The sequence below is a fragment of the Lissotriton vulgaris genome, chromosome 9, assembly GCF_964263255.1.
Source record: "Lissotriton vulgaris chromosome 9, aLisVul1.2, whole genome shotgun sequence".
Classification (NCBI taxonomy): domain Eukaryota; kingdom Metazoa; phylum Chordata; class Amphibia; order Caudata; family Salamandridae; genus Lissotriton; species Lissotriton vulgaris.
In genome coordinates, this window is record NC_141697.1 from 761,437,282 (window position 1) to 761,462,498 (window position 25,217).

Below are 25,217 nucleotides of genomic sequence, written 5' to 3' on the forward strand. Positions count from 1 at the left end.
TGGCGCAGCGGCCGCCATGAAGTAGGTGAGGGTGGGAGGGAGGGAGGGGCTGGGAGGCGGGAGCAGGGGAATTCCAGGGGAGAATTCCGGGGGGGGGGGGGGGGGGAACGGGGGGGAAGGGCGGCAGGGGTAGCAGCGGCGAAAGGCTACAGGAACAGGCAGGCACGAGAAAATAAAAACAGTGATGGGATTAGAGCAAGACACAGATGGGCACAATTACAGTGGCACAACTGGAAAAAAATTAAGGAAAAAAACGGCTGAGAAAGGTTACGGTGGTTGCAGGCAGTCTGGTCCCAGTTGGACAAGGCAGCAGGCGCTGGAGCGGGTAGCAGCCTTGAACCTCCCAAGGAGGAGGTCGGAGTCTGGAGGCTAGAGACGGCACAGTGGAGCTGCGGGGATAGAGTGGACCTACACCGAGGGTCGGAGGTCTTACTCGAGCTCCCCTGCGAGCTCCCCTGGAGTGGCCGTCATTAAGGAGGGAAGGTGGGAGGGAGGAGAGGCTGGGAGGCGGGAGCGGGGGAAATCTTGTTACCAAAGGTAATAAAAAATGTTCTTCTGATAGCTACGTTGTCCCTGATATTCCCCACCTGATGAGTGTGTCCCAAAGCAATACCTCCATGGCAGGTGACATTGAGCAGTGCTGGTAAACTACAGTAAAGTCTTGCAACATAGCTTGGGCACAGTACTCACCCCTGCGTGCATTAGACTCGAGACAGTGGCACTTGGCAAAAGCATACAAAGATGTCCATGTAGCCTCCTTACAGATGTTGGCAACTGAGATGCCTCTGGAGAGAACTGTGAAGGCATCCATGGATAAATTGAAATAGAGCTATGGCTGCCTACAGAGGGTCTTTCATGGTAAAGGCCTAGCAGATCTGTATCCAGAGGGTGTCCAACCCCATATGCTGAAATTACTTTCTCCCATACCTGCCTTGAAGATAAGAAATCAAAATGAGCAACTGCATCAGCTCAAACGTGGATATCGTCTGTAAGAATGTGGGCCTGTTGATCCCTAGCGGCTCAGATTAATTATAGTGTTCCTTCCATCACTTTGGTAATCGGGCATACAGGGTTTCCAGATGGCCAATAATTGTAGACATAAACAGGCCTGCTACTTAGGGACACAACAAATTGCAAAATGTCAGAAAGGCGATATTTAAAGGGGTGATTCAATCAATGTTGCAACACCAGATGTACTTATTCTAGTGAGCTTCATAGATCGGTTTGGTGCCAGCTTCTTGGACTCTAAGATGACGTCTACAAACTCATCAGGAAGGCAAAAGGACTGGCTCCGCTCAATTGCCATGCGTGCGCCACATCAGTTGGGATGGAGGACCTCGTATGTACTGCACAAGAGAGGAAGTGCTGAATGCCTACAAATTGTCATACCAGATCATACACCAATCCGAATCAGCAGTACTTTATCCTCCAGCCCCTTCCAAAGGACTTTTGACTAAAGGGGATTGGTAGACCCGCATACAGCAGGCTGTGAGTATAGCTGAACCTGAAGGCATTCTCAAGGGAACCATTCAGAGGAAAGTGTATCGCACAAAACTGACCACCCTTTGTGTTTTGGACCATGGCGGTAAGAGTTACAAATGGCAACCTAGATTTGGAGAAGATCGACTCTGCCACTTTGTGGTGTAGTTCCTAATCTTACCTTGTATACCTATAACACTCCTCACATGCAGATGGAATACATTTGTTATGGGACGTGTGTACAGGTTGAGTGGCAGAAGTGAGTCTGTCAAACCTTGGGGGACACCACTTTTTAAAGGTCTTCACTGGATGTGAAAGAAGGAACTGACACAGACTGAGATTTCTCTGAAAAGAATGAATCAACTTTAAAACTTTCCTAGTGAACCCCATGTAATTTAAAGTTTTCGTTTTTCAGAAAGATCTAATAATATCATGGCACTGATCTTGTAAGAATCCAGAGTGGAAAGAATAGAACAGTCTGTTTCCTTTTGCAAATTTTTGCAATTGAGTGACATTGAATCTTTCATTTAGTGCCTAAATAGAGGAACAAATAAATTGGACTGAAGTCACTAGGGTCGTCTGCGTTGATGGAAGGTGTTTTGAGTAAGAGGTTAACTACTGCTTGCTTCTCATTATCCTGCTCCATGGTTAAAGACCAGTTAAAAAGTAATAATAAATTACTTGTTTGGTACCCACAAAGATGATTTTTAAATTGTGCAGGGTATTTAAATCAGGCTTGACCCTGTTTCTCATGGGAACAGTCCAGAAGAGGATAGATTGGAGTAGAGTGGGGTAGATTGGGGTAACGTGGATTGGTATACAGTGCAGTGGGGTAGATTGGAGTTGGGTTCATTGGAGTGGGGTAAGTGGGTAGATTAGTGTGGTAGATTGGAGTGGGATAGATTGAATTGGGGTGGAGTTAGCTAAATATGGTGAAGTGGGGAAATCTGGAGTGGAGTAGATAAGGGTGAAGTGGTATAGAGTTGAATGGTGTGTGGTAGATTGGAGTGGGGTGAAGTGTGATATGCTGGGGTAGAGTGGAGTGGGATATACTGCCGTGAGTGGGATATACTGCCGTGAGTGGGATATACTGCCGTGAGTGGGATATACTGCGGTGAGTGGGATATACTGTGGTGTTGTGGAGTGGGTTAGATTGGAGTGGAGTGGTGTAGATTGGATGGATTATAGTAAGGTAAAGGAATGTAGAGGGGTAGGTTTGGATAGTTTGGAGTGGGGTTGACTGGAGTAAGGTAGTTTGGGTAGTTTAGGGTGGGGTAGATTGGAATGGGGTGTATTTTGGGTGGAGTGGGCTAGATTGCACTGCAGTGGAGTAGATTTGAGTGGGGCAGATTGGGTAAAGTGGGGTGGATCGGGATAGATTGAATTGGGATGGAATGGAGTTGGATAGATTGAAGTGGAGTCGATATTAGAGTGGAGTGAGATAGATTGGGGAAGAGTGGAGCGGGGTAGATTGGGTAGATTTGAATGTAGTGGGATAGATTAGAATGGAGTGGGGTAGATTAGAATGGAGTGAGTAGAGGTGAATGGAGTGGGGGCAATTCAGTTAGATTGGAGCAGAGTGGGGTAGATCGTATAACCCCAGCTAGCGTCGACCCCGGCCTCCACCCTGACTTGGACACGGAGGTCGACCTACGTCGACCGATGCCAAATCCAGCACAGAGTGGTACTTTTGTACCTCTGTTCTACCCTGGTTCTTCCTACAGGCCGGATTGGCAACCAGAGGAGGGTGAGGAGAACTGGGAGGGGTCTGTAGACCCTTTAGCTGACCAGCTGGATGAATTAGACTGGAGAGAGGAGTTGGGGGAAGCCAGTGGTCTGGAAACTTCCCCAGACCTTGGCATGCTACCTCCTCCTGCTGTGGCTACACAGGAGGGAGCTTCATATGCTGTGGTGTTGCGTAGGGCGGCTGAGGCCCTCAACCTCGAGCTACCTACGGTGGCGGTCAGGACAAATCTCATGACAGAGGGGCGTCAACCAGCAGCTGCCTCTTCGGAACACCTGCTGCCTTTCAATAAAGCCCTTAGCGACATCCTTTTGGGCACCTGGTCCAAGCCCAACACAGGGGCTCCTGTGGATAGGACGATTGCCTGACTCCACCGCCCGGCTCCAGGAGACCTCTTTCCTCTCCCATCACCCCACCCCTGAGAGCTTAGCGGTCCAAGCCTCTAAGTTCATACCTAACGCACCACCTAATAGGGAATCCAAAAAGCGGGACCATCTTGGGAAGAAGATGTTTTCTTCCTCCAGCTTTGGACTGTGGTCGGTAAACATTGCATGTCTGTTGGGCCGTTCCACCCAGTGTGTGTGGGATACGGTAGAGCTGGTGCTGCCACAGTGCCCGGAGGAGGCCTGGGACATGCTCACCCATGCTGTCGCCGAGGCGAGAGACACAGATAAGATTACCATCCCATGTGGACTCGACACCGCCAACTCGCTAAGCATGACGATTTCAACGTCGTTAGCCCTTCGATTCTATGCCTGGCTGAGGTCGACTGTTTTTCCAGGTATGTCCAGGCTACCTTTGATGGCTGTCGCCTGTTTGGCGACAAAGCAGACAACGTGCTGGAGCACTTTAAGGACTCCCACCTAACGGCCAAGACCATGGGCCTCTCTACCAGCCGCCCTTCGCAGTCTGCTTTTCGCCCCTTTCGTGGTTATGGAAGGGGTGCCCTGGCGCGTTCCACCCAGAGCCACAGGCCGGCGCAATCTGTCCAGCACCCTGCGATGTCGGGGATGTGGAACCCACTGTCGTGGGTCTGGAGGCCAGCGAGTGGGCCAGTCCACCAGTGACCCCTCTGCAGCAACCTCCAAACCCTCCTAGTTCAACCTTCAAGGGCCATCATTCGCCAGTCGGTGGCAGGATTCACCACCATCACGTCAAACAGGTGGGTTTCAAGACTTCCCCTCCATCCATGCCACCTCAGCACTATCGCATGTCGGAGGATCATCTGGCCCTTCTCAACAGAAAGTTACGGTTCTCTTGGCCAAGGGAGCCATCGAGCAAGTTCCTGCCCTACAAGTAGGTCGTGGTTGCTTTTCCCACTGTCTTCTGGTGCCCAAGAAGGACTGCGTCCTATCTTGGATCTCCGGAACGTCAACTGCTTCCTCCGAAAGGAGTAGTTCAAAATGTTGACACTAGCTAAGGTCCTGTCTGCCCCAGACCCTGGAGACTGGATGGTAGTGTTGGACTTACAGGATGCTTATTTTTACAACCCCTTCCTGCCAGCCCACCGGCGTTACTTGCGGTTCGCGGTAGGCCACGAGCACTTTCAGTTTACTGTGCTCCCCTTTGGCCTTACCAGTGCCCCATGGGAGTTCACAAAACTGATGGTGGTGGTCGCAGCTCATCTACGCAGATCAGGGGTTTCCAATCTCCCCCTATCTCGATGACTGGCTGTTGAAGGCTGACTTGCCCCAGGCAGTCGTCTCCCACCTCCAGACTACAGCGGACCTTCTGCACTTGCTTGGGTTCTCTATAAACGTGCCGAAGTCACACCTGATTCCCTCTCCGAAGCTCCTTTCCATCGGATCGGTTCTGGACACGACGCAGTTTCGGGCTTAACCTCCTGAGCAGCGACTCCGGGATATTCGGGCTATGATTCTGATTTTTCAGCCTCCAACCTTGGTTACGGTCAGAATGAATAGAATAACACACAAGAACCTAGGAGGTCTATAAGCCAAGCAAATCGCTGGCAAAAAACTGGCAGGATTATCTCTATGTCAGTTGGTGCCCAAGTCACCATGTAACAATGTATAAAGAAGTAGAGAAGAAAAAAGGGGGAGCAGTGATATCTAATTATCAATTAGAGAACTGATCAAACCAAATCCAATACATGTGTATGTTGTGGATGACCATCAAACAAACCAAATGATCAGTCCTATCATTTGGTCGTCCACACTGTGACCTGGCGGGTCCTTAGATCATCTAGACCATATGCCACACAGTCATAATAAGTACTGGATACGGTCCACAGTGTACCTCCAATCGGTGGTCAGATTGTGACGGTCAGTAGGAAGTGGTGAAAAACAGTGCAACATACAAAAAAGTGGTGAGTCTTAAAATAGGGTGTTATGTCTGAAACAGATACTTTAATAGAAACCAGGCACATCCCCTAGTTAAAAGATAGGAACAGCGCAAACGACAGTATGGACAAATGACTGTCGCAATTAGGGCCAACATGTTTCTGCCTACCGGGCAACACGTCCCTTGGCATTCGTCAGGGCCACTGCTCTAAAGGGTTGCTACTGTTATCTGTGTTAGAAAACAAAAATGTATATGACAAATCAGTGAACAAGAGTATAAGAGTAGGGACGATACAACCTGTACCTACAGTTAATTACTCATCCTCCTTGTCAGTAGGTGCTCAACGCCATCTAAAAAACATATATGTTACACTCATATTAGTAACAGAGCTTATCCCACTCGAGCTCTTATCTTCTCTTACATTCATGAAAAACTATTTAAAAAACAATATGTAATGAAATTATAAATTTGCTCACCCAACATGACAGGGGACTGGACCTCACCTCACCTGAACCGTGCTCAGGTATATGAGGCCCCGCACTGTGGAACAGATAGATGCGGACAGGTAAAGGCATCAAAACTCAATGTTTCATATAGAGTCTAAAATGTCTAATTACATACCCTGTGGCAAAGCATCACATCTGTCCACCTATAGACTTAAAGATGGAGTAACATCCTAGGCATACGGCAGGTACCCATTGGACAAATGTAAAGTAATGACAATGTCATGTTTATCATAAATACCTTCTTATAGGAATAATATGTATTCCGCAATAAGGCAGTACACAATGAACTAAATAATGGCTGCTGAGTGGAAAGGGTCATAAAGTCTCACAGAGGTGTAGAATAAATGACTGGCATGCTATAAAATCTACCATTGGGCATCCTGCGAGTAGACCATATCAGGTGGCACACGTGGGACCTGAAGTTCCAGTGGGCTCGGCATCAGGCAAATCTGTTGGATTGCGTTCAGATCTCGGAGGGCACTGAACAACAATTGCAGTGGTGACTAACAAACCAGGATTGGGTCAACGGCAGATCCCTCTCCCTTCCCCAACCAGAGTTCACAGTGGTGACGGATGCATCACTTGGGCTCGAGCCGCCAAATGGGAGAGTTGGGGATCAGAGGTCACCGGTCTCCGGCGGAGTCCGGGCTCCACATCAACCGTCTGGAGCTTCGGGAGATCCTTCTTGCACTCAAAGCATTCCTTCACTCTGTCTGGGGTAGAGTAGTGCAGGTATTCATGGACAACACTGTAGGAGAGTAGGGTCTGCAAACCTATGGTCACCCCAGATTTTTGCTTTTTGCTTCACTGGTTTACGACTTTCCCTGGCTGTAGGCCTGCTAATCAAACCCACAGCCTAGCTGTTCTCTCTCTAAATTGACATCCATGTACCTTATGTGCATTTACCAATTGGTATTGGGTCACTCTTGTAAGTCCTTGTACAGTGTACCATAGGTACCCAGGGCATAAGTGAACCCAAGGCCTACCAGGGGCTGCAGCATGTATTATGCCACCCCTGGCTGGCGCTCCAAATCTGACACAACTGGCTGATCAATCAGCTGGGGCAAGGTGGTGTAATCACCCTTTGCTTTAGATATAGTATACTTATATCTAAACCTAAAATGGACACATATACTCCTATAAGTCACTCCTATGGCAGGCCTTAACAATCCTGGAAGCAGAGTGCTTGGAATTATGTGAGATAGTGCTCTGGCATGAGCCGAGCCTGTCTACAGCTTTCGGAACCAAGTCCTTTAGCTGTTTCCATGATAACGCTATACCATATACTCTTAAGTGCATTATAATCCTCGCGGTTATTGCTAACTTTGGCATAGCATTATCAAAACATGTCGAGTAAGGTGTCATACGAATTGGAATACTACCCCCTCGCCAGTTCTGGCGACGGGGTAGCATTCCACCCTTTTAGAGGGAAACGACATGTACCGAACTGTGAACCCCGGTTAAAGTTAACCCGAGCCTCAGCATCACAAAATGGATGCTGCCACCACAGACACAAGTCTGACCACCTGCTGCTGGGAGTCCTTCCAGCGAGGGAGGCTTGGACAAAGGGTTTCCTGCCTTGGGAGGTGCTAGCACCACCCCAGACAGGATTTTGTGTATTGGTAGGACAGGGCTGAAAGGAATGAGACATGCCTGGGGCACACAAGGTGTCCCTGTGCATACACCGGTCTAAACCAGTTCCTGGGGCTCTACAGCCCCAGCTCTGGTGCAAGACCGGACAAAGGATAGGGGGTGTAACCACCCCTCTTCCTGGTCCCACTGATAGGAGGGACCTAGTTGTAGTACAGCCCCCTTTAGCAGGATAAAGGTAGGAGCTGGCCCCATTCCAAGTTAGATTAATCCTGAACTGAAACTCTACAAGAAGAAACTCTGGACTTCGACTTTCTGCCAAGAAGACTGAAGAAATCTCCCTTGTGGGCAAGGAGTGTCCACCCTGCACAAGCAGGCACCATCAGCGTCCAGCGGCTTCCCTTTGTCGTCTTCCCTCGAGGATCCAGACTTCAGAGGCCGACAAGACCCGGATTCCCAGACCTCTCCCACCTCTACCTACATCTGCAGCACAGCTCAGTCCAGTCCGTGAGTGCGACGAGACACGTGGGACCGGTCATCTTGGAAGAAGCAGCACTTCGCTCCAGCACGACTTCTGAGGTAACCTCGACCAAGTGCTTTGGGGACTGAGAAGCCCCGACCCGGAGCAGCTCCTGCACCGAAGACCAGCCCTCCAGCATCCACGAGAACTGCGTGGGGCCCTTCTGCCTGTTTGCTGCTCGACGCGTCTGGTCACTTGCCGGCTGGCTAGTGACCTCCTAGACGACAAATCTTGAAATCCAATCTGCTGGTCTGGTTGCTCCAGACTGGCCACTGCTTCCCTGCAAAGGAGAAGCATCCCGGATCCTCCTGGTCCACTCCAGACGCCGTTTCCACTCACAGCGTGGGTTGCCTTTGCCAAGGCCTGTTGACTCCAAATCCGCATCCGACACCGCCGACAGCGAGAGCCTGCGTGGGACTGCTCGCGCCTCCATCCTGGTCGTCGAAGACACCTCCTGGTCCACGTGGCTGCAGAGACAAGCGTCCACTCTTCACCTGATCGCGACGACGACATCTGGTTCCACTCCAGTCACTGGCTAGTGACTTTGAACATTGTCCCCTCTGCTTTCAGGTTCTCCTCTTCACTGATCCACCCTTGGATCACACCGGACATCTTCTCCTGGTCGCCTGCAGCATCTTTTCTTCCAGGCTCCATAGACTTCAACTCCGGAACCCGACACGACTTCGCACCTATGCACCCGCAGCCTGTGGGTGAGGTAACAAAAGCATTTCGGTACTCAAGGGTAGATTGACTCTCCTAGTGTCCAGTTCCACAGCCTTTTTAGTCCTAACTAGTCAGGATTGTCCGTACTCACCTTTTTCTTGAACTGTACTGTCCATAGACGTTGTTACACATCTCGCGTGTGAGTTCACACTCTGCACACGCGTTCCGTGGGCCTCCTATTACTTACCTAAAGTTAGGGTAGTGTAGTCCCAGCGATCCTACGGCCTCTGGACAGCTCCATTCCTTCTATCGACTTTCACATTCCACTTACTTAGTATATGGTTTGTTGTGCCCCTATGGGCAACATTGTAATTGTGCAACTTAAACGTATTTTTCTTAAGAGTCTTGTCATGTGCTTAGCCCTCTGATCTCATAAAGAGTTCAGAGGTGTTTGTTAGTTAATAAATATCTTGTTTATTTTCATAACTACCTCTGTGGTGTCCTTTCATTTGGTATTCAGGGGGTTATATGTGGTAAAACAGCTGGCTTCACATACCAAAAGAGTTTAGCCTAAGACTGCTCTGTCCATGCTACCATTAGGATAGCTTGTCTATAAGGTTGACTTACAACCAATCACCATAAGGGTTGTTTGGACTGATACAAGGTGATCACTAGAACTAGTGAGCATCATATATCAGGCCAACTTATCACACCATCTCCATGTGGTACTTCAACAAACAGGGTGGGGTGGGGTCGTGAATCCTATGTCTAGAGGCTCGCCGCCTCTGGACATGGCTGGAACATCAGGGCAAAGCCCTGGTGGTTCAACACCTGGCAGGATCTCTGAAGGCCAGGACGGACAAACTCAGCCGCAGATGCATGATGGATCACGAATGGCGTCTTCACTTGGAGGTGGTGCAAGGTCTCTTTCAGCAGTGGGGAGAGACTTGGTTAGATCTATTCGCCACCGGAGAGAATGCGCAGTGTCAGCAATTCTGCGCATTGGAATTTCCAAGGCAGCACTCGCTCTGCGCCGATTTCCATTGCGAGTGGAGTTGCGGTCTTCTATACGCCTTTCTGCCTATACCACTTCTGTCCAGAGTGCTGAAGAAGATCAATCGTGACCGGGCCCAAGTTACTCTTGTGACTCCGGATTGGGCACAAAGTCTGGTATCCCGAGCTGTTACACATGGCCATTGATCCTCCGATCAAACTGCCTCTTCATTAGGATCTTCTGTCGCAGCAGCAAGGGACTGTCCTCCACCTGAACCTCTCCAGTCTCCACCTCCTTACGTGGAAATTGAGCGGCGACAGTTGGTGGCCTTCGACCTTCCTCCTGAAGTGTGTGATGTTATCTTGGCTGCCAGACGTCCCTCCACTAAGACGGTATATGGCTGCAGATGGAACAAATTTATAGCATAGTGCACAGCAAAGGCTGTGGATCCCCTTTACACCCCTCTTTCTGAGGTTCTCTTGTTCCTCCTTTCTTTGGCCCAGCAGGGCTCTGCTCTGGGCACTCTTGGGGGCTATCTTTCAGCCATTTCAGCCTTTCTTAGGCTTCCGGACCATCCCTTTTTTTCTTTCAAGTCCACTGTTCTAATTTGCTTTCTTAAGGCCATTACTTATCTGTTTCCTCCTGTTCCCTTCATAATGCCGTAGTGGGACTTGAACTTGTTTCTTACTTATCTTATTGTGCGATCCCTTTAAACTGCTGCATAACTGTCCTCCCAGACTTCTTACTTTAAAGACGGCATTTCTGGTTTCCATCACGTCTGCTCGCAGGGTGAGTGAGCTTATTCTTCGAAGTCGACCCTCTTTTCTTCCCTTGGTGGTTATTTATTTCCATATTGGTCAGACCTTCACTTTGCCCACCTTCTTTCTGCCCCCGCGTCCTTCTAAAAAGGAAGAGAGGCTCCACCATCTGGATCCAAAACGTGCACTTTCATTTCATTTGGATCGCACAAAGCAATTTCGGGTGGATGACCAGCTCTTTGTTGGGTATGTGGCCGCCAAGAAAGGTCGGGCCGTGCACAAACGGACCATCTCTAGGTGGGTCTTTTTGTGCATCAAAGCTTGCTATTCTTTGGCAAAGAAGGAGCCTCCAGGGGGACTGCATGCCCATTCCACCAGGGCGACAGCAGCTACCACTGCTTTGCGACAAGGAGTTCCCCTTATTGACATCTGTAAGGCAGCTATGTGGGCATCTCTGCACACGTTCACCAAACACAGCTGCCTGGACAGCCAAGTCCAGAGAGAAGCTTCTTTGGCCGTTCTGTTCTCCAGGATTTTCTGGTGTGAACTTAGTTCGCAGACCCACCTCCGGGGTTGATATTGCTGGGGTATCTATTCTAAAGGTAAGGAGTCTATAACTAATTATCTCTTTCAGATGAACATGTCACTAACTTTTGGTAACAATATATCTGTAAGACACATAGATCAGTTATAGATTCCTTAATGCCCCACCCATCCTCCCCGTTCTGCAAACTGACTTCTAGGGTTAAGGACTTCCTTTCAGGGCCCTAATTTTTTGCACCAGGGGTCAGTGTCTTGCATGTCTCTGCGCTTCTGGTGTAGAATGTCGTGTAAAGAACTGGCGTCCGCGCTCCAGGGCGGCGTCTTGGTAGATACCACGATGTCATTACAGCGACCACGATGCCAACGACGAACTTTGGAGTCGACCAACGCCACCTATCGACGCGCAGGGATACTGCTGACAAAAAAGTTCTCCAAATCCAGTCTGACGCCTGGGGTAATTCTAAAGGTAAGGAATCTATAACTAAACTATGTCTATTACAGATATATCATTACAGAAGGTAAGTAATTTTTTCATTTAGGAAAACACATTTTGTAAAGAGGAGGTGCAGTAATAAATCATTACTTTTAATTGCACTATTTCTTTTAAAGCAGGTCAAGGACTTAGGCTTTTAATTTTTGAAAGCTTGCACAAAAATTGGTAAAGCGCATTCTCCGATTTTAGAGGCTAACTTCTAAGCAGTTTGGAGTGTTGTGCATTTGAATGTTGGAAGTTTCACATTGCTTAAAGGTAACAGCAAGTAAAGTCAGATTGGTGTAAGCAAAGCTAAAGGCATTATCTGAGAAGTAGACCTCCTATTTCCCAGCATTGTAAATTTGGCCTAATGCTTGCTTTGGAAGCTAATCGATGGTGCGGAGTGTTGGACTTGGCCCTCTCTGCAGAGTTGCATGCAAACATTTTGCCTTCACCCCTCCTGTTTTCCTACATTCATTTTTGTTGGCTTTGGGATGTAGCACTGGTTAGCGGTACACAAAGTGCTTGTGCTCACTCTTTAAAATATGGTGAAAATAGGCTTACACCCAATTGCCACATTTAATTTACTTGTAAGTCCCTAGTAAGGTGGACTTCATGTACCCAAGGCCTGTAAATTAAATGGGACTAGTGGGCCTGCAGCACTTATTGTGCCATCCACTTAAGCAGCCCTTTAAAACATGTCTCAGGTCTCCCATTGTAGCCTGTGTGGATTTTGAAACCACCAATTTGACCTTGCAAAAGAAGTCTGTTGCCAGGCCTAACCCCTCCTTTTTAATACATTTAAGTCACCCCTGCGGTAGGCCCTTAACAGCCTATACGGCGGGGTGTATTGTATTTAAAAGGTAGGACATGTGCTTGTAAGTTTTACATGTCTGGGTAGTGAAAAGCTCCTAAATTCATTTTTCACTACTGCGAGGCCTTCCTCTCCCATAGGATAACATTAGATTACCTTATTACATGTAATAAGTACTAACCTTTGATTGGGAACAGGTAGAAAGATCATGTTTGGTCTCAAAAGAACTGTAATTTAAAGTCAGAATAAAAAATGTTATTGACTCTGTATATTTTTCATACACATTGAGACAAAAGAGGACTATGTATTTGCACCAGGACCCTGTCCGAAGTGAGTCCTGCCCTACAAGTGGATCTCCACTAGTCCTGGACTCTTGGACATTGTGCTCAGGGTGCCAAAACAAGCAAAAACTGAAACGTATAACATTTTCCACTGAAAAGTGGTCTGAGAACTGACAGGAGACAGGGAGCTACCTGCTTGCCTAACTTCCCAAGGTGCAGTGCCATTTGGCCTCCTATTGCGGTGGCTTCATTCTGCAGCTTCATCCCTCTGGAGATTTTCAACTTCCAAAAAAGTGACAATGTCTGAACGTAGAAATCTTCACCGCAACTCATTTCAGTGGCTCCCCAATGACAAATACTTCTCAAACACCCCCAACTGCCTTGCCCGCTGAACTTTACCTTCTCAGCATCTTTTCTTTAAAATTTCTTCTAAGTTCAAAGGTAATGCGAGAGCAGACCCAATCCGAATCATGTATCCGAACTGCACGCCATCCCGGTCGCCCATAAAATTTCAGTTTGCCGCGGTCTTACGCAAATAGATTCCCGTGGTTGCCACTTTTATCTTTTAGGCGCTGTTTTTTATTAAAATCTTTACAAATTCATCTCTGGTTCTACTGATTGGATTTATTTTTGTGTCAAAATATTGATTACATTTTTCTCTGTTTTTCTAAATTGGTGTGGAATTTTTCTTGTGCTCTGTTTTCACTTTATTAATGTTTGAGTGCTGCAAAAATACTTTACACATTGCCTCTAAATTAAGCCAGTCTGCTTTTGTGCCTCTAAATTAAGCGAGTCTGCTTTTGTGCCAACATACCACACGGTGGAGCACAGTATACTTTGGTGAATTTTGTGGTTCACCCTGACAGGGATTGTGGCTGACCCTGACAGGGATTGTGGCTGCTGCTTGTCTGTTGCTTGAGCAGGTTTTCATCCTCCTCAAATTAAAGCAAAGTTTTCTTCACTGAGTTTTTAGGAGGCCAGGAAAGTGTCTGCTCTATCATTTATTTAAGTAGCTGTGCTGGAAGAATGACAACTGCATTTTTATTAAAGTGCTTTTTGTTTTCATTTCAGGTGCGTTATTGTCCTTTTCTGCCCAAGAAAGAATAAGCAAACCCACATCTTCAATTATTCCAGGTATTGTGCATTTAATAGCCATATTTTAAAAATTAGCATTACCCTGTAGAAATGTTGTCAACAGGCCAAACACTTCTAACTTTGAATTATCTTCTTCTGTGCAAAGCTCAGAAAAATTACATCGGAAACCAGCATGCCCACCTACCTGTCTGTTCCCATCACTTGATCTGTTGGAGTGAATTGCGGTCCATCTTAGATAGGAGAATATTATGTTCTGTTAGCAAGCACCTTCTTTTTTATTTTATGTATTGCTTAAACATAACACACACAGTAAAATATAATGTAACTTATCTCAGGTAGGGTCACAACAGGATACCCCCCTCCCCCAAGTGTCCAGAAAGCCAAGAGGATTAGCCTCCACACCATCCTTCGCAAGACGACTATCCCAGCCACTGCAGACACCAGAGCCAACAAACGCTGCTACTACTCTGCCACCACCCTCCATGGCTTCAACACCACACACCGGCCTTCTCCATGCACCATGGTAGGACTTTGCACCTGCTCCTACTGCAGTTTGAACTGCGACACCTCAGCGCAGACACAGCTGCCACCAAGGAACCTAAGAAGCCACTGAACAGATGCACAACACCAACCCCCCCCCCCCACGCCATCTGTCTTTTATGCTCCTTATTATCCGTTCACTCGAAAAACATTCTACAGAAATCTGGGAACTCCTAAACAGCAACGCACCTGACCTTCTCTTGCTGACCGAAACTTGACTAAACCCAGAATCGAAACTGGACATTGCCACAGCCAACCTGCATGCCTACAAAATCATACACCAAGACTGCACCCACAAACCTGGCAGAGCATTCGCGATCATCCACAAAATCACAATTGACTGAACCACCTCTACGGACTCAGACACCCACCTCCTGGAACAGTAACACTTAAAAATAAGAATGGACACTACCACGACCCGAAAGGGAACCCACACCTACAGTTCGCCCAGCCTCCGAGTGGATTTCTTCAACCTGCATTGAAGAAGGTCCAGGCTGGGACTTTCCAGCGTCGTCCTCAACTTAACATGGCTCACTCAATTCGTGTAGTCAATCAGGAATACTTTTAAGTTGGGTAGGGGGTGGGGGGCATAGTTTTTGTTTTATTAAATCTGTTTTATTGGTTTTTGGTAAACATTTACATGAGTTATTACATCATTTCTGTAGCTTGTAGCAACAGTTGATATTATAAGTCACTAGACATCAGCATATGTGAATACGACAAAGGTGTTACAGTATTGATTTTCATCGTATTGGTTTAACACATCGTTTCTGACATGTTTGCTTATTGTGTGAAGTATATTAAGAGTCAATTAGGTGCAGATAGATTGGTGAAGCCGTTAACGTGGCAAGAACAGTGTAGTGTGGGGGGAATAGTTAAGGTTCAGAAGACAGTGTAATTATTTAAAAATTAAAACATTAGATTATGCTATCCATAAAATATAGTTTGCTTAGTCAATGTTTTCATCAGTTCACATAGTGAGTTTTCAGAATTTGGTAGCAGAAAAATATATACACAGGAGGAATTTCAGCTGAAGGAAATGTGAAAATGAGGCAACTTACACTTTCTATTTACCTTGAAAGCATTACTTCTACTAGCTATTGTTGACTTCAGAAAGGTAGACTAAAAGTGAAATAAGCCAGTGTGTTTCACATTTTCAGATAATATAACTTTTCAAATACGACAGTAGGGTTTCCTTTTTTGTATTCATAAATGAATAATATTTAATATAGTTTTAGAATGCTTGGCTTGGATATTTTCTTACAATAAATGTTTGTATTTCAGAAAACCACTCAGCGCTTTGTCTTTCTCACCAGATGGAAAATATATTGTAACTGGAGAGGTGAGTTTTAATCTCCTATTAATATATGCAGTTTTGTGTTTCTTAATGTATTGCTGTTGTTTACGCTTATCTGTTTGCTGAAAACCCGAATTGTAAGCAGCTGGTTGGCTCACCATTTTGTAACAAAGCTTACAAATTATGATGCAGGTCTGATGTTGGTTCAGATCTGACTAGGGCGGTAAAAGATGGCCATCCCTAACCCTATGCCAAACCACACACTCAATCATAAGCCAGCAACGTTAGTTCCTTGACGATCTTTCAAGTTTTTGAATAGGATCAGCAAGCATTGATCATATTTAGTCGTAAATATAATTTAATTCAGCAACACACGAAGCAGATCATATCCGAGCAGATGAACTCAGACCCGCATAAGAAAATGATGGTCAGTGCTGCTAATTTTGAATCTTTTTTTCCCCAGTGTTGGAGCATATATGTTCAAAACAACTGGTAATCAATTCTTAGAGGCCCAGACTATAGCCACCTCAATTAAAACATCTCTGATAAATACCATCATGACAAAGACATGCTGATCCACGGCAGCCCTGTTATTTTTATTGTATTAGATTTGTCACATCGGATAAAATCCATTGAAAAAAGTAAAGAACACCCATATTTACAATTTTGGTTTCCACAAAAAATACATTGTACACAATAAGAATAAAATCCAAGCAATAAAAACGGAGTCATTTTAAAATTTGGTTAACAGAATGGTCAACATCTATCTCTGGAATTCTAATCTCAGAATTCAAGATCTCACATGCCAAGCTGATTCTAGTAATTTTGAACAGAAAATAGCACTGAAGGCCTTGTATCATATTTTCAAATTCTCAGCGATTCTTAAAAATGTCTTATGACCGGAAGGACACTCCACCCGGTTCTGTCTTAGATAGGCTGCACAAAAGAACAGCAAATGTTCCTCTCTTTCCTTGACCAGATGGCAAGCAAAACTCTGTTTACATTCTGTTGATAGTCTCCTCCATCTAGTAGTAAAAGAGGCTAATGGAAGAGTTCCCAGCCTCAATTTTATGTGCAAACATCTTGCTGTATCGGGTTTCACATAATTTAAGAATTGTGAAAAATTGGTTCAGATTTCATCGAGGAATAAACGTAGTAGTCTACCAATTGATGGAGCCGTCTGAAGCGTCTCTCATTCTCAGTACCAGAATCTTGTTCTCACAATATTACGCGAGGCAGAGTTAGTAGATGTAAACCAGTAGTTAATCAGATCAAGTGTTATCGTACAGATTTTAATGTACCCCATCCAAGACAGGTTAGGAGCATACGATTTTTGGAAGATATCTCGAAGGGCCATCCTGTACGTTTCCAGCTCATTAGTAAACCAAATCCAAATAAGAATGTGTCTCAATTTATTAAGCCTAAAAATGGGTTTACCGGTCAAATTAAGTCACAGGGGACATTAAAAAGTAATTTTCAGGGTTCTCTGCAAATTTCTAATAAACATTTCAGTAGCAACAAAGACATCAACATTGTAGTGCCCCAAGAGTTCAGAGTCACCATGCACTGCAGTGCTAGCCCCTTGAGCTCGGTAGATTTTAATCAATAGGAACACAGGGTGAGAGGTAATATTCCTGGAAAACCTAACTATGGCTGTAGCTATACGTTTCGGCAAGATGGCACTCTTTGTAATTTGGGATGACCATGACTGGGAGTGTGATTGCTTGACACCAAGGGAGTCAAATTCTGAGAATCTCTCCAGACATGTTTTGCTGAACATTAATTTGTCTCTAAAGGTCTTAAGGGGGTTAATAGGCATACACTTTTTCAGAGTGTTGATTTCTAGACCCTGAATAGTACAAAATGAGTCCAACGTCTCCAATAGCATCTGGATCTCCTGTCTATATAAAGGTTGCCTCCATTAATGTTAATAGATTTTAATCTAATCATAAGAAAACCTGGTCCACCACGTTAGTCCTTCATCTAAAACCTGCCTGGAAATGGCTGAGGATCTCACTCATTATCAGACATCTAGGCTGTCCGTACGACAAGGACTTATTTAAAGGAAATCATCTAGATGTTATCAATCAGGCTGATGGAGCGATACTTACCATAGACATTACGACAACCCTTCTTATGAATTGGGATTATCTTGCACCTTTCTTCAAGGTGGGGATTTGGGTACCAGCTGTTGTAGCATTGACAGAGCGTTAATGTTTGAATGTTTGGTACCTAGACAGTGGGCTCTTGACTGTACATGTCTGTCGGAATTTTATCTAGTACAGGAGCCTTCCCTCTCCTCTGGGCACATACAGCTGAATAGGGATCAGACATTGAAGAATATAGAAAATCATGCATTGCTAGGACGGGAGGAATTGCAAAGAGGATGATTTCCTCTAGGGTCCAAGCACTACGTTTTGGGTAATACAGAAGTGGCATCGGGATTATAAATGGAGCTTCAGTAGTATTTAGTATTTCCCTCAGATGTTGCTGTGTACACCCCTTTTAAGTGTCTGACCCACTCATGGAATATGGGGTTCTTGTTATGACTGACATGGGCTACCATATGCCAGAATATTTTAGTATCCTTAGAAATGGCAGCTTCTTATAGATCATTCTACAAACCCATTTCCGAAACTATATTAGCCTCTTTAAGCTTCTTTTTCTAAACAATCCTAACCTCCTGAATCTAAACATAATGTTGTTAATAAGGAAAGTCTTTGCTGCTCGACAATCTTTATTGAACCATTCATTTGTTCCTTGTCTACCTTTTTAGAGACTTTTTTATGTTGTTTAGAAAAAAATCATTTAATACGGAATAAAATTGGCACGAGTTTCAAGTTACAGCTATGGATTAGCCACGTTTTGGCAAAAAAAGGAGAGAACTTGGAGTAGACTTCTATACATCAATTCTATAATAGGACGTTGTATTAACTCTCCCCAGTTTACATTCCTTCTATTAACAGGATGACTAGATTGTGCTCTTATTTTGCAATGATCAGATAAGTCACTAATCACTGCACCATTCAAATAAAGAGCCAGAGGGTCATAATCACTCTCTTGTCTAGGAATCACAGCCATGTTGATAATTTCACCCTAAACCCATGAATCTAATAGTATGTAATCTTTGTTACTCTAATGTCTCCCACATTTAGAATTAATCATTTTTATTGTGCGGGATCCAGGTAGAATGAACACAGCTTCCTGCCAAAGTCACAAGGTCGGCAGAGTGGAGCGTTACACAGGTTTACACAGCTTTGTGGCCCACAACCCGGAGGCCGGCCGCAGAAGAGGCAATCGTAATTAACAGCCATACCTTATCCGTTTTAAGGGAAACTACAACACAACAACATTAACTAAAACAAAAGTAGCACGAACACCCCTCCCCACCCCTGCCTCACCCCCATCCCTCTCCGCACCAATTCCACTTTACCCGCTAAATCCTTCGGCCAAGGACTGAGTCGTATACATATCCGGCGCTGCAAACAGAACTCTAAGTATTGATAAGGGGTTCCAACGGTTAAAGTCTAAGGATCTGCAGTTATTTCGGACAGGTCACCTCTCTCAAATCTTTTGTGAGTATTTGCAGGAAAGGGGCCAACAGCTTCGTATATTCTTTGCCCCTACCCTCCACACTGAGCGACATACACTCCATCGCCAAAAACTGCCGCAAGCGGTGTATCCAATCCAAACTCTCAGGCACAGATGATGTCCCCCACTTCGCCAAAATGTCCTGCCTCTCAGCAAGCAGCGCCAGTGCAATCTGTCGACCTCGGATAGATTTCAATGGAAAGGTTTTAGGGTGAGAAAGACCTAAGAGCAAATATTCAGGAGCGCAAGGCAGCGTGATGTGAAACGCTTCGTCAATATCATCTAGGACTGCCGTTCAATAGTGTACCAATTTCGGACAGTTCCAAAGCAGGTGAACCAGTGTTCCCGTCGCCCGCATCCCCGCCAGCAGAGATCGGATTTGTGTTTGCCCAAACCGTGGACTTGCGCCGGCGTGTAATACTAATATGTAACCACTTTAAAGGCAGACAATGCCCCCACTGTATTATGTGCAGTGTGGTGTGCCCTGTATAGTACATGTTCCCATTCTTTATGAGTCAGGGGCCTGCCCAGTTCGGTCTTCCAGCGCACCTGAGCTTTGGTACGGGTTCGCGCAGAGCGTGCCATGAGCATGGCGTACAGTTCCGATATAAGTCTGCGTTCGTCCTTTTTTCGCACCAGCCAATGTTCAAATGTCGTGAGTGGATGGGACATGCGGGAAAAATTGGCGGGCCTAGTAACCCAATGCAAAAGCTGACTGTAGGGGAATGCATAATGGGGTAGTAAGCCGTAGTCTTTTCGCAACTTGCAAACGGAATCAGGCCCTCAGTATCAAAAAGGGAGCCAACCCTCTTACTACCCTCCTTGCGCCACCTCTGAAATACGGCCGACCTTTGACCCGGGATGGAGGGGGGGGAGTCTGGGTTGTCGACGATAGGAGTCATTGGCGAAAGAAACGATGTCCAGACCTTTCATAAACCTACCCAATCCTATACCTTCAGGGTAGGCGTGGTAACCGGGGAGGAGTAGAGCCCCCACGCCCTATCTTTTCATGGTAATCACAACTGCCGCCAGATGTTCACCCCCCGCAACATACTGATCCATGAAATTACAGTGTTTGCTGGACAGTGGCCTATTTCACTCCACCAAATAGCGCAAACAGACTGCCTGATTACAGCCCTCAACAAGCGGGAGGCCCAGACCGCCCTGTGCTTTCGGGCCGTCATCTGTTTGAGGGAGAGGCGAAGCTTCCTACCTTCCTAAACAAACTTAGTAATAAGGGATTGTAGTTTCTTAAGCGCCCCAGGGGGTGGCGTCATTTGGAGCATCTGGAAAAGGTATGAGATGCGAGGAAGCACTGTCATTTTCACTGCCGCTACCCTCCCCAACCATGCCAGCCTGAGACGCAACCAGGCGTCCAGCGCCTTGGCCGTGCTTTCCAGCAGCGAGGAATAATTCAGCGACACTGTCTTAGCAATTGTCAGGGTAATCTTGAACCCTAGGTATGCTATATCCTTTGGCACCCATTGGAAAGTAAAGCCCAGCTGCAATGCCTCCACCTCCTCAAAGGGAACAAAAACATTCAAGATCTGCGATTTCGCAATATTTATCTTAAAACCTGATATGCCCCCAAAGGCCGTGAGTTCGTCAAACAAAGCGGGTATGGACCTCTGTGGTTGAGTTAGTGAGAGGATCACATTGTCTGCATACAAGCTAAGTTTATGCACGTCCGTCCCAATTTTGAGACCTACCACATTTGGGTTCGCGCGGACCTGCTGAGCAAAAGGCTCCATATAGAGCGTAAATATAAGTGGGGACAGGGGGCACCCCTGCCGTGTTCCCCTGCCGATAGAAAAGGAGGCCGATCTACAGCCATTAACCCGAGCAAAGGCCTTGGGGGAGACATATAGGCACTGTATCCAGCGTAGGAAGTTGGGACCAAACCCGTACGCACGCAAAACTGCAAACAGATATTCCCAATTGACCCGATCAAAGGCCTTTTCTGCGTCTATAGACAAAAGAAAGGCCGGCTTCCGGGAGCGATGAGTACTATTGATAAGGTGCAGCAATCTTTTGGAATTATCTTCCCCTTGTCTAGAGGGAATGAAGCCCGACTGATCGGGGTCGACCATATCCGCCATGAGAGGGCTAAGGCGCAACGCTAAAATGCCCGCAAAAATTTTACGTCCATATTAAGAAGCGAAATTGGTCGGTAGGACCCACATAAACGTGAGTCTTTCCCCGGCTTCAAAATGACTGAGATCGCCGCCTCAGACATAGAGGGCGTCACGTCTATCGTGTCGAGGAAAGAGTTCAACAATCTCCTCAGAAAAGGAACCAGCTCCACACAAAATGTCTTATAAAAAAAATAGCAGAGAAGCCGTCCGGACCCGGAGACTTTGCAACTTTTAACCTCGAGATAGCAGCAATCCCCTCTTCTATACGGATACCCGAATCTAGGTCCTCCGAGACTGAATTAGGGAGAGGCGTTATCTTGCATGCTGCCAGGTATGGGGCTGGATCCTGCAGGGGCCGAATTTGCTCGGTGTAAAAGAGGTGATAAAAGCTGCAAAACGCTTCAACAGTCCGATCATCAGCAGTCTGATCCACACTAGATTGGTCTCTCACTGATTGGATCAAGGACGCTTGCCTCTGAACACGCAAGCTACGGGCCAACATCTTCCCACATTTATGGCTACTCAAAAAGAATTTGTGGCGCAACCGGAGAAGAGCGTGCTCTGCTCTGTCTAACTACAGGTGTTTTAGCATATGCCTACGCTTTTCCAACTCTCGCCACACTCACGCGCCCCGTACGCTTTTGGATCGCCTCTAGCTCACCCACCTCCCTCTCCAATTCTTCACGCTTTTCCTTACGCATGGTATTGTATGTTGCCGCAATCGCTATAAACTCACCCCGTGTCACCAACTTCAGAGCCTCCCACACCGCCGAAAGAGGAGTGGACCCATCATGGTTTGCCTGAAAATGCTGCACTATAGTGTCACGCACCCGCTGAATTGTCACCTCAGAATACAGCAAGCTGTTGTGCAGTCTCCAACCAGGGGGAAAGGTCGGGGGCGGAGCATAGGAAGCAAGACAGAAATAAGTGCATGGTCAGAGAGGGAGCGCAAAGCTATCTCTGAGGAATGTAGAGTGCTCCTAAGGGCAGTGAATGCTAGAAAATGATCAAGTTGTGTATATGTTTTGTGTGCCGCAGAATAATGTGTGTAGTCTAAATCACTGCCACACATCATGCAAGCCACTGTCCTCCAACCACCCCTTACCACCCAAGAATAAAGCCCCAGCCTGGTGTGATCGCTGCCCCAACCTGTCAAGCTTCGCGTTCATAACAAGATTAAAATCCTCCCCCCTAATATCACTGCATCCGGGGAAGTGAGTATTTCTGATAAGGCGGAAAGCAGGAAAGGTTCTTGGTTCTCGTTAGGGGCATAGAGAGAGCCCAACATCGGATGTGATTCCCCCTCACTGCACCCTAATGGCCAATAGCCTGCCCTTTATTTCTGCCACTATCGAAACCACCTTGCATGGGCAACGCGCACTCAATAAGATAGCCACTCCATTACTTTTGGACGGCCCCGCGGACCAGAACTGCTTTGGGAAGCGCCTGTCACTCAAGCGCGCAGTGTCTTTGGACAACATAGGAGTCTCCTGGAGGAGGCAAATATCGCTATCTGAATTTTCTAGCAGAGAGAGTATTGCAGCGCGCTTCACTGGGTTATTCAGCCCGTGAACATTCAAACTTACAATCTTCAAATCTTTACCCATTGGAGCACCATAAAGACACTATTCAGAACGGCAAATACCCTTTGATCGACCAAGGAACTGTGCATAAGACCCTGCTGCGCGCATTTCTGACCTAGGAATTGATACATAGACCTCAAATTAAACCCCAGCCCCTGAAGAATAACCCACTGCACCGGACCAAAAAGAAAAAGCAACAAGCCTAGGGACTGATGCGGAGACCCCTCGAGTGAGCAAATGCTGCCCTGAACCAAAAAAAGGTAAAAACTGGAAATAGCTAATGACAATAATCCCAGGGATCCAGAAATCCAATTACCAAAAAAAGTGTACTTTGACCCTACAGGGAGATCTATCTGTATCGGAAATCATTAGTCTGAGATAGATCGATAAAGAAAAAGTACAAGGAAGGAATCTAAACATTGCCACCCTTCCCTCTGATGTAAGTAAGGCGAGTTTCTGAATTAGAGTGAATGAGTAGAATACATGTGGGGTTAGATATAAGCCCAACACTGAAATATAACGGAGGCAAATTTTACCTGTTTTTTTATATGTGTTGTATTAAAGTAATTGTGTTGTGATCATTGCATAATAAAATCCTCTCCCGTGAGAAAAATGTTTCGCTTAAAAAACAGGTCTGAGGGTAGTGGTGAAACAGAATAGAGAAACAAATAACAGAACTTAGATTATAAGAAGAAGAGTACGAGAGAAATGTGCATTAGAATTTAGATCATAAGGAGTAGAGAATGACAGAGAGCTCCTTTCTAACTGTATTTTATTATTGTTTTACATACACAGAAAGGATATGTATAAACGATGAACCCCATGAATTTTGCTGTCCTGAAGGTGTTCACATATCAGTGAGACAACACCGAAACGCGTCGACGCACAGATAAATAGAACCCAACAGAAACCCAAATTAAATAGCAGATATACCTTGATTTTGGATACTGTGATCTTTATCCCTTTTTTTCAAAATCGTATGAGGATATTGGGTCAGGATAATACAGTAGTAGAGAATACTTTTTACCTACGGGTTGTAGGGGTTGTTTTTGTGGTTTATTATGCACTATGAAATTGTGGTAACTGAATGTTTATAATTTTTAATATTTGTTTGTCTTTTTATTATTGTATATTTGTATGTAACATTGTAATTAATTTGCTCAAATTTGACAACATTGTATAAGTTTTTAATGATGCCTTTCAGACAGTGATCTGAATTTTAACCCAAGAAAAAATATCTTAATCAAACACGAAGAGTGTAAACGTCATATTTCTGTGTTGGCCTGATACATAATGATAATTGTGTTGCTTTAAGGATCGCTGTGAATGAGAGATAAGAGTGTGGAGAAAAGCGTGTGTAGTCCAGGGATTTTCCTTTGACTTAAATTGTCGACAGTACCCTGTTTCGTGGAACTCAGTGGGGTCTTCTCTTTTGTGAAATCAACTCCTACAAGTTACGCCACTACCGCACCATGGTCCCTTCGGGCGCAAGTCCGTGGCTACTCCTGAAATGGCAGCTTCCTCACTTAGGCGCAAAACGCCGCCCGGTGCACCATGCAGTCCCCTCCTCGCCAGTAGCTTTGTTCGCCCACTGCCCGCCGAACTGCGGACCGATAAGGCCCCAATCGCCGCTCACTGCTCCTCACCTCTTAGTGGGCTAACTCCATCCAGGTCTGTCAGTCTTGACCCAGGCCCAGCCTCTCTCGCTCCTAACGGCTCCCCACAAGGTCACGGCTCCCGCCTGGGCCTCCGCAGAGGACCGCCTGTCCCAAGGCCCTGGGGACAACTCCAGGCCCCAGCGGCAGCCCGGGGGCGCACACAGTTGAACTGCGGACCACAGTAGCGAAGCGCCCGCACAGTTCTGCTGCTCCTCACCTCACCCACAGCCGCACAGCGTCTCCCGGTGTCTCCACAGCTTGACCTCAAAGGCAGGGCCAGCCCCGACAGGATTCCCAAGTGCAGGCCTAGATGGCAATGTGTCCCTGAGGTCTGCGCTGATCAGCTCTACCCGCGCGGCCCCCGCCTGTACCAGGCTGCAGAGCGTTCACGGAGGGTCCGCTCGCGGGGCAGGAACGGGCTCAGGCACAACTCCACCGCCCAGGTCACGCGCAGCCGAGGTCACTGAAGGCCGCGCTCTCCGGCACCCACATCGCAGCCCCCGCTGGAACCAGGCCGCAGCACTTCTACAAAAGGTCCATTCGCGGGGCAGGGCCGGACCAAGACACAGCTCCAACGTCCAGGCCTCACGCAACAGAGATCACTGAAGGCCACGCGCTTTCGCTCACACCGCGCCGCCTCCTTCACCAGCAGA

General features: G+C 46.5%; 1 protein-coding gene across 1 annotated transcript in view; it reads left to right on the top strand.

The window, feature by feature from the left end:
• The window catches only part of LOC147692216 (WD repeat-containing protein 62-like), an 846,473-nt gene that overhangs the window by 23,554 nt on the left and 797,702 nt on the right, over positions 1 to 25,217 (top strand). Inside the window, exons 3-4 of the mRNA XM_086938490.1 lie at positions 13,737 to 13,799; positions 15,585 to 15,642. Of these exons, the coding sequence (XP_086794616.1) occupies positions 13,737 to 13,799; positions 15,585 to 15,642 (121 nt within the window). The remainder of the gene's footprint in view (positions 1 to 13,736; positions 13,800 to 15,584; positions 15,643 to 25,217) is intronic.